This window comes from Lathyrus oleraceus, chromosome 4, assembly GCF_024323335.1.
Source record: "Lathyrus oleraceus cultivar Zhongwan6 chromosome 4, CAAS_Psat_ZW6_1.0, whole genome shotgun sequence".
Taxonomy (NCBI): Eukaryota; Viridiplantae; Streptophyta; class Magnoliopsida; order Fabales; family Fabaceae; genus Lathyrus; species Lathyrus oleraceus.
Window position 1 is genome coordinate 104414065 of NC_066582.1, and position 10898 is coordinate 104424962.

At 29.2% G+C, this 10898-nt stretch overlaps 1 protein-coding gene across 1 annotated transcript; it reads left to right on the forward strand.

Annotated features, from left to right (window-relative positions):
- The first annotated feature begins 5486 nt into the window (after window positions 1-5486).
- Window positions 5487-10400, forward strand: LOC127136218 (uncharacterized). The gene is made up of 10 exons (XM_051062808.1): window positions 5487-5589; window positions 5679-5739; window positions 6207-7180; window positions 7280-7437; window positions 7534-7829; window positions 8055-8710; window positions 8814-9032; window positions 9171-9229; window positions 9713-10028; window positions 10129-10400. Exons 1-10 carry the CDS (start codon window positions 5487-5489, stop codon window positions 10398-10400), a joined length of 3114 nt encoding a protein of 1037 aa, XP_050918765.1.
- Window positions 10401-10898: the final 498 nt, after the last annotated feature.

The window sequence follows — 10898 nt, forward strand, 5'->3', positions numbered from 1 at the left end:
TCTTAGGTAAGCTTCTGGTAATCTTCTTAATATGATCTTCCGTAAAGTAACCTTTGTTCTAAACCTTCAGTCATGCAACTAGAGTCTAAAACCTTGAGAACATGTTCTCAACTAATTATCATCCTCCATTTTGAAGGCTTCATATTTTTTTTATCAAGGAAAACACCTTGGTTTCTTTCACTTTAGTATTTCCTTCATGAGTCATCTTTAAGGAGTCAAATATAGACTTAGCTATGTCTCTATTTGTGATCTTCTCATACTCAGAATATGATATAGCATTCAGTAGAATGATTCTAGCTTTATGATGATTTATGTAATCTTTCTTTTGTTGATCAGTCATCACTCTTCTTTCTAACTTGTTACCACTATCATCAACATGATGATTGTAGTCATAAACTACCATATCCCATAGGTCTAAATCATGACCAAGAAAGAAATTTTCAATTTTGACTTTCCAATAGTCAATTTTTCTCCATAAAAAACTAGGGGTTTGCCACTATAGTGATCTCTGTCATTGTTAGCAACAGGTACAGCTGGTGGAGGGACTCCTGCCATTATGTTTCAGAAATCTGGATCTTTATCTGACACAGTGAAACGTTTGATAAATAAACAATACCAGAACCAGAGCTCTGATGCCAATTGAAGGTTACAAAAACACAAGAAAATGTGTGTGTGTGTGTATGGGGGGGGGGGGGGGGGGGGGGGGTGAATTGGGTTTCTAGAATTAAAATCTTTTGCTACCCAAAACAACAAAAAGAGAATTTAGAATAAAAATAATGAACACAAATATATTTATCTTGGTTAGAGATAAAATGCTTATAGGTGTGGTGCATCTGATGCTTATAGCTTCGAAGGAGTAGGTTGTAGACAGACTTACAAAGTCATTGCACCCTAGTTCATTCAACAATCTTCAAGCCAAGTTATGAATGATTAACATGCATTCTTTCTTGAAGGGGGATGTTAAGTGTAATGAGAAGAAAAAAAAATAGTTGAACTTGAGAATAAGGTATCAACTTAAAGATAATTATCAATTGATTATGAGTTAGTTGAATTACATGATATATAAGTATCAAACTAGATTTTTTTAGTAATAAAAAACCTTGTATTCCATTTTCTCTGTTCGTCTCAATGCATGTTCGTGTTTAGATTGTGTTTTAAAGGAACGTGTATTAAAAATATTGTGTTAGAGAACGTGTGGTCTAAATTTATCTTCAATTTGTTTTTAAAAATTGAATCCTTTGAAATCTTATACATTTATAATCCTTTAAAAACTAATTTTTTAATATATAATCTTTTTCAATTTAAATTTCAGATCTTAATAGTCTTTTAAAGTCTTTAATATAATTAAAATTTTGCATAACTTTTTAAAATGCATGACTTATAATGCAAAAATCAATATCTTAAAAATCAGATCGGTAATTAAACCAATAAGAATATTGAATCACTAATTTATTGATCGAGGTTATTGGTCAAACAACATTCTAGTGCAAAACACTAATGTATTCATGGCAAAAAAAAATTATAACATCATTAAAATAATATTAATAAAATGGTGAATTCTTATCTATCCAACACAAAAGATTTGGTAGAGCTACCCTTAGACCGTTAGAGGAAATTGCTTTGAGAACAACAAAAATATATCCTATTTAACAAATAATTAAATAAGATAAATTAAATGTTACGATATGATTGGTGAAATGCACACTCCTCAATTTTTTGCGATGGTTAGAGAAGTTGTCCCCTAATAGAAAATATCATAGGTCCTTTAAGTTATTTGTTTGTAACATATTGGTCATTTAATTATTTTTGTAACAACATGATCCTTTAGGTGATTTCTACATCATTTTTCTCACATTTTCAATATTTAGACATGTGTGACTTTTGTATTTCTGGTTGCACTTCATAATTTTCATATCACTCAAAATAATTATATCCACAGTTAACGCATTCACTGTGTTAAAAAAGGTAATAATACACATATTTAGTAACTTAAAACATCAAATTGTTACAAAAACAAATTTAAATGATCAATTTATTAAACAAAAATAACTTTACCTAAAAAATATAATAAAAATGATAATTTCATAAACATTAAAACTACTACCATGTTTAGTTAAGTAGATAATTATGCAAAAGATAAAAGTGAGAATAAATCAGGTAAGATAAGACATTAAAAAGTCTGAATCTAATCTACAATAAATTTCAAATTTTGAGTTTGATCTATACTCTATTAAAAACTTTTTTTCTTAGTCTCACATTTTTAAAAGTTTATCTGATCTAAAAATCTATTTAATCTTATTTTATATTAGAACTTTTAAATAGTCTACTTTATCTATTTTTTTATATAAACAACAAGATATCTTATATATACATATTAGTCTATAGAATTTCAAAGACTTTTAATAATAATTTATTTAATTAAATAAACTTTTAAAAATATTTAAATCTAATCTATTTATTAAATAGATCCGAAAAAACCCAACTTAAATAAATCAAACGATAGATTTTTGTCGATCTACCTAAACTATTTCCATTTTTAATAATGTAATTCCGACCTCTAAATCTACTTTTAATATATAAAAGTTAATTACTACCAAATTTACGTCATAACCTAATTAAAATTAATAAAACATGGTTATTCAAGTCTCTAATTGTTTTTTTGCATTATTGGTATTTGTTAATCCAATGTTAATAATTATTACATTGTATCTCTATTTTAAAGGAAAATATATTAATTATTATGAACCCAACTTTAGTAGGTGTGGAGACACAATTTCATATACCAATAAACTCTTTCATATTCGTTAGCAAACACATTGTATCCCTTTCAATTACAAATACCAATAAACACAATTTCATCTTTCCAAAGACATTTTTTACGGTTTCTTTTACTCTTTCAATGTATTTCACTATTTCCATTAACCCTAAATCTCCTTGATTCTCCCATAATAATCAATTTTCATCTGCCAATGCATTGATGTGGCGGAGTTTCAAATTCAAAAGGAGAAAATGTATGTGTTTTATTTTCTTCATCCAGTTATCTCATCATCTTTTACAAAATCAAAAATTGAATAGTATATAGCTTTACAAATCATTTTAGGTTGATTACAATCCTTTCGTTTCAATTTCAATTTCAATTGATTTGTTCATCCATCAGCGCATTTGTGTGTCACAGTTGCAAAGGAGAAAAGGTAAGATTTTTTATTTTTTTTTGTCTATCAATCTCATCTTTTTTACAAAGTCGAAAATTATATATATATATATAATATATATATATATATATATATATATATATATATATAATATATATATATATATATATATATATATATATATAATTATATATATATATATATATAACGGGAAACAAACAAATCATTATTGATTTATCCAAAAAAAACTATTTCATAAATACTATGCATTCTCTATATCTTCTTAAACAAATCCAGAAAATCCATTTTCATAAATATTGTGCATTCTCTATTTTACTCCAAAATCCATCTCAAATAACCAAATCAATTTTATTCAATTCTTTTTCCTTCTTTATTTACACTATTTTCATCCCCGAATTTTGGTTCTAACCCATTATTTTTCCTCTATCTCAATTTAAAATTTCAATTTAAAGTGAGCATGGTGACAATGATAAGTTATAATGTTCTTGATTTTGATTCCATATATTTCAACTTTGTTGATTTTGGAGATTTTTTATTTTGACTTTTGATTTCATCTATTTCGGTTAAGTTCTAATTATAGTGTTCTGGATTTAGATTTATTTCGATTTCTATCTATTTCGATTTTGCATTATCGATTTTGGTGATTTTGTATAATGTTTTTTCGCTTTTATGTTTTGAATTTTATGTTTCATCTTTGGTGATTTTTTATTTTCATTTATTTTAAAATTAGTTATGTATCTATTTTGTGGATTTAAATAAGAGCTACTTATGTGAATTTTAATTTTTATCTTTCATTTGGTTTTGGTGTTTCACTAAAAACAGGCTGATGAATTTTTTTTTACTAATGTAGGCTTAATTTAAAAAATAGAGATACTAATGAGTGGCAGTATCCACTTTTAATCTACTTTTAATATATAAAAGTTAATTACTACCAAATTTACGTCATAACCTAATTAAAATTAATAAAACATGGTTATTCAAGTCTCTAATTGTCTTTTTGCATTATTGGTATTTGTTAATCCAATGTTAATAATTATTACATTGTATCTCTATTTTAAAGGAAAATATATTAATTATTATGAACCCAACTTTAGTAGGTGTGGAGACACAATTTCATATACCAATAAACTCTTTCATATTCGTTAGCAAACACATTGTATCCCTTTCAATTACAAATACCAATAAACACAATTTCATCTTTCCAAAGACATTTTTTATGGTTTCTTTTACTCTTTCAATGTATTTCACTATTTCCATTAACCCTAAATCTCCTTGATTCTCCCATAATAATCAATTTTCATCTGCCAATGCATTGGTGTGGCGGAGTTTCAAATTCAAAAGGAGAAAATGTATGTGTTTTATTTTCTTCATCCACTTATCTCATCATCTTTTACAAAATCAAAAATTGAATAGTATATAGCTTTACAAATCATTTTAGGTTGATTACAATCCTTTCGTTTCAATTTCAATTTCAGTTGATTTGTTCATCCATCAGCGCATTTGTGTGTCACAGTTGCAAAGGAGAAAAGGTAAGATTTTTTATTTTTTGTTCTATCAATCTCATCTTTTTTACAAAGTCGAAAATTAAATGATATATATATATAATATATATTATATATATATATATATATATATATATATATATATATATATATAATATATATATATATATATATATATATATATATATATATATATATATATATATATATATATATATATATATATATATATATCTATATATATATATATATATATATATATATATATATATATGCGAATGGATTTTGATTAACGTGTTGCTTTTAGTTTCTATTGATTAAGATTTTAAGAATTTCTTCCTTTTCAATTCCAATTATTTTGTTCGTACATGAATACCTTCCTTTTTTAAAAGATATATATTTTTTACAAATATAATTTATGTAACATTACAATATTTCTATTTGATTTAAGGTCTCATTCTATTCTCATGGGTGCTTTGAGTCAACTCAATTTAGTTTCTCGACTTTCTTCCTTTCACAGTTATGCCAATTCTGTTTGAATAACGGAAAACAAACAAATCATTATTGATTTATCCAAAAAAAACTATTTTCATAAATATTATGCATTCTCTATATCTTCTTAAACAAATCCAGAAAATCCATTTTCATAAATATTGTGCATTCTCTATTTTACTCCAAAATCCATCTCAAATAACCAAATCAATTTTATTCAATTCTTTTTCCTTTTGACGGTATATTCTTAATTATTTTTCATTTGAGTTAATTTGTTTATGATATGTCATAGAATATTACAATATTCTTAACACAATAAATGTTATGTCAAAAGGTTACAGTTCAACAACAAATTTCAAGTTTTGATGAAGATGAAATGTCTAATGGAACAGATGCTATGGAAACTTTTGAAATTACATCAGGTATTTTAAAATGATTTACTATAAATAATATTTTATTATTATGAAATACAACTCATTTAACATATGAATTAAATACTATTGATGATCAGGAGGGTATTATGATATAGGGGATCCTGTCATTGAATGTCAATATTGTGGTGCAAATATGTGGTATTCGGAAAGGAAAAACAAATGTCGTCATGCGTCCAATCCTAAATTTTCCATGTGTTGTGGATCAGGAAAAGTCTAGTTACCTTTGTTAAAACCCGCTCCTAAAGTTCTACAACATCTGTTGTTTGACAACGAATCATGTGAATCAAAAAATTTCCAACAACAAATTCGAATGTACAACGTTATGTTTGCATTTACATCTCCCGGTGCGAAAGTGGACAATCGATTTAACAACGATAGATGCCCTCCCAATTTTCGTATCCAAGGTCAATCATGTCACTGAATAGGAAGCATGTTACCGATGCCAGGTCAAAATCCACGATTTGCACAACTATATGTTTATGACACTGAGAATGAAATTGAAAACAGAATGCATGGATTCAGGTTAGATATCTATTATTTTCCAAACTTTAAATTTATTTATTTAAGAAACTTGCAATAAACTGTTTCAACTATTTTCATTATAGGTCAAAAAGTGGAGTTGATGTTAATATTGTGAGAAAACTATCTGAAATGTTATATGAACATAATGTTCATGCACAATCATTTCGCATGGCAAGGGACAGACTTTGTGAAGAAGGTGTTTCTGATTTAAAACTTCGTTTAATATCTGAACGAAGAAATGATGGAAGGATATATAATCAACCAACTGTATCCGAAGTAGCTGCTTTAATTGTTGGAGATGTCGACACTGCAGAAAAAAGAGACATTATAGTGCAAAAACAATGTGGCGAACTTCAAAGGATAGATGAGTATCATACCAGTTATTTAGGATATCAGTACCCATTATTATTTCCATATGGTGAGGATGGATATAGACCTAATGTGAGGCACCGTGATAAAGGGACAAATATTCGCCACTTCACAGACATAACACAGTCAGAACAGAACAATAAAGATATTCCTTGGGAAGAAGCAACAAAGCGAAATCGACTTACAATAAGAGAGTGGTTGGCCTTTAGAATTCAATCAAGATATAATGAAGCACAAACATTGTTGCGATCAAGGAGACTTTATCAACAATTTTTGGTAGATGGTTTTACAATGATGGAATCAGAAAGACTTAGGTGGCTTCGAAAGAATCAGTCAAAACTGAGGGTTGGCAAGTATCACAATTTGAATGAATATAATTCAAATGGAGAAACGCACGGGTCAAACACAGGTAAGAGGGTTGTGCTACCTTCTTCATACGTTGGTAGTCGTAGATATATGGATCAACTATACTTTGACGGAATGGCAATATGCAGCTATGTCGGATTTCCAGATCTTTTCATTACATTCACATGTAACCCCAACTGGCCTGAAATTCAGCGTTTGCTTGGTTCTGTTCATCTAAAAGCATCAGATCGTCCTGACATCATTTCAAGAGTCTTTAAAATGAAATTTGATGAGCTTTTGTCTGATCTCAAAAAGAAAAGTCTATTGGGGAAAGTTCTTGCATGTGAGTAACTTATTCCATATTCAATTAATCGTATTGTTATTTTCAAATTTATCATTCGTGTGCTGACTATTGTATATATTTTTATATTTATTTTTATAGATATGTATACAATTGAGTTTCAAAAGAGAGGATTACCACATGCTCACATCTTAATTTTCCTCCATCCATCTAACAAATATCCAACTCCAAGTGATATTGATCGCATTATTTCAGCTGAAATACCTGACCAAGATACCAATGAAGAGTTGTATAATTTGGTTAAAACTCACATGATTCATGGCCCGTGTGGATTTGCAAATTGATCTTCACCATGCATGAAAGATGGAAAATGTTCTAAATATTTTCCAAAACAGTTTCAGCCCGAAACAATTGTTGATCAAGATGGGTTTCCGGTATATAGAAGAAGGGACAATGGACATACAGTTCTTAAGAATGGAATTCAAGTCGATAACCGGAATGTTGTTCCATACAATGCAAAGTTGTTGACAAAGTACCAAGCTCACATAAACATGAAATGGTGCAATCAAAGTACATCGATTAAGTACTTATTCAAGTACATCAACAAAGGTTACGACAGAATCACCGCTGCCATTGTACCGAATGATGATGGAACTTCCAACCAGCCGCAGAATATTGATGAGATCAAACAGTATATTGATTGTAGATACGTTTCTAATATATCACTTGAAATATGATGTCATGCAATTTATCTATTTCAACTAAAAGTGTGCAATTTTTCTTTACATGCATGGTGTAGAAAATTTTATATGTACACTGTTTTGACTATATGTGTTATAATAAAATTTATATATTCTGTCTACAATAATCATTCTATTAATTTTAAATCCATTGCCTTTCATTATATTATTTGTAGGTACGTTTCTCCGAGTGAAGCATCTTGGAGGATATTCTCCTTTCCAATCCATGGTAGAAAACCAGTTGTTGAGAGATTGTACTTTCATTGTGAAGGTCAAAATTCGGTATATTACACTGATTTTGATCGTATCAATACAGTTCTGGAAAAACCAAGTGTAACTGAATCGATGTTTACATCATGGTTCGAAGCAAATTGCAAGTATCCTGAAGCACAAAATTTAACTTACAGCAAATTTGTTTCAAAATTTGTTTATGTTAAGAAAAAAAGAGAATGGAAACCCCGTCAAAAAGGTTACACAATTGGTAGGCTTATATGGGTTCCTCCAACAACTGACGAATTGTACTATCTTAGATTGATGCTCACACATGTCAAAGGCCCCCGCAGTTATAATGATATAAAAACAGTGAATAACGTAAAATATGATACTTTCTGGGATGCCTGTTTTGCTATGGGTTTTATCGGCGATGATAGAGAATTCATTGCAGCTATTAAAGAGGCAAATCATTGGGGTTCAAGTCAATATTTGAGATTACTATTTGTTCACATGTTATTATCAGGCAGCATTAACAGGCCAAGACATGTATGGAGTAAAACATGTCATCTCTTAGCTGATGGAATACTATATGCTCAACAGCAAATTGCAAACAATAGAGGTATTATTTTTCCTATATTGTGAATTTTTATTATATTTATTTGTTTGATTCTTAAAAGTAAATTTGTTTTATAGTTTACACTTATAATTACTATTGTATAAAGGTTTGAGGTTGTCGGATGAAGAGATAATGAATTTAACATTAATTGAGATTGAACGAAATCTTCAAAGGAAGAGCCGAAGTCTAAAGGAATTTGCTGGAATGCCTTATCCAAGTGGATATGTGGTTGAGCAGTTGGGAAATAAGCTCATATACGAAGAGCGGAGTTACAATCCAGCCGAACAATTGCAAGAATACAATAATTTGTTCTTAAATCTTACAGGTAAATATGTTAAATGTTTGTAAGTTTTGTCATAATTTTATAAAGTTAACTTTTAAAGTATGATTTTATCTTACAATTTTTTTTAATGTATAATTAATTTATTCACTACATGTTTGCTATGTATTTTTTTTAAATTAGATGAGCAAAGAGGTGTATTCAAGCGAATAATGGAAGCAGTAAACAATCAACAAGGAGACGTATTTTTTTTTGTATGGATACGGTGGCACAGGGAAAACCTACATGTGGAGAACTCTAGCTTCCTACATAAGATCAAAGAAACAAATTTGTTTAACTGTTGCTTCATCGGGCATAACTTCACTACTACTTCCAGGAGGTCGAACGGCTCATTCAATGTTCAAGATTCCAATACCTACAATGGAGTCTTCTACATGAAATATCGACAAAGGTAGTGATCGTGCAGAGCTACTAAAAATGGCAAAGTTGATAATTTGGGATGAAGCTCCAATGGCACACAGATTTTGTTTTGAAGCGTTTGATAAAACCCTTAAAGACATACTGGGGCGTTCTAATTGTTCTGACAAATTATTCGGAGGGAAAGTAATTGTATTTGGTGGAGATTTTCGGCAAATATTACCAGTTGTACCAAGGGGCAGCGTTCAGATATAATACATTCTACAATAAATTCATCATACATCTGGGATCATTGTGTTGTGCTGAAGCTTACAAAGAACATGCGACTCCAACAAGCCGGCAATACTTCAAGTACATCTGAATTAGAATTGTTTTCTAATTGGATATTAAAAGTTGGCGATGGAAAATTGGAAGAACCTAACGATGGTTACACGGATATTCCTATTCCAAATGATTTCTTAATTTCTAACTATGATGATCCACTAGAAGCCATTGTTAGTGAAACATATCCGAATTTTCTTAACAATTACAAGAATCCAGAATTTTTGCAATCAAGAGCTATATTGGCAGGAACAATTGAAACGGTTGACATCATAAATCAATACGTTTTGGGATTCATACCAGGTATGCGTTATCCATTGTAAACATATTTATAGATGCATTCATATATTTATATGTACTAACATAGATTTATAATAATAAAATTTCAAAAATTTTCCCAAAGGTGAAGAAAAGGAATATTTAAGTTTAGATTTTGTAGACACTTTTGACGGTGAAGGAAATGAAGCTTTTGATGTTTTGACCCCGAAATTTTTGAATACACTTACAACTTCCGGTCTACCTAACCACAAGATTAAATTGAAGATTGGGACCCCTATTATGTTGCTTCGAAACATTGATCAACCTGAAGGTCTCTGCAATGGAACAAGGCTTATAGTTACAAGATTGACAAACCACGTTATCGAGGCAAAGATTATATCTGAAAAGAATATTTGAGGGGTTATCTATATTCCAAGAATGGATATGACTCCAACACAATCTCCGTGGCCATTCAAAATGACTAGAAGGCAATTTCCCATAACTATATGTTATGTTATGACAATTAACAAATCTCAAGGTCAGTCATTGGATTATGTTGGATTGTATTTGCCTAGAAGTGTATTTAGTCATGGTCAACTATATGTTGCAATATCAAGGGTCAAAAGCAAAAAAGGGCTTAAGATATTAATCCATGACAAGGATAATCATCCATTGAATTCTACAACAAACGTCGTGTTCAAAGAAGTTTTTGAAAACTTATAGAACGTAAGTTTTTCATTAGTTATATTATATCAACAAATGTGGTTGTTTATTATTAGAATTTTATTGAATGAGTTGTATAAAATATACATTATGTTTTAACATTTGTTTATATGGATGTAATTGTTTTTTACATGGTAATGAATCATCACTTCCTAAAAGGTTGCGGACAGGTTTTGTATAAACCCAGTTTTT

Coding starts and splice junctions, on each gene's coding strand:
- LOC127136218 (XM_051062808.1), top strand. CDS start 5,487: ATGTTATGTCAAAAGGTTACAGTTCAACAACAAATTTCAAGTTTTGAT. Junction 7,181..7,279: donor ATTGGGGAAAGTTCTTGCAT/GTGAGTAACTTA, acceptor TTATTTTTATAG/ATATGTATACAATTGAGTTT. Junction 7,438..7,533: donor ATGAAGAGTTGTATAATTTG/GTTAAAACTCAC, acceptor TTTCCAAAACAG/TTTCAGCCCGAAACAATTGT.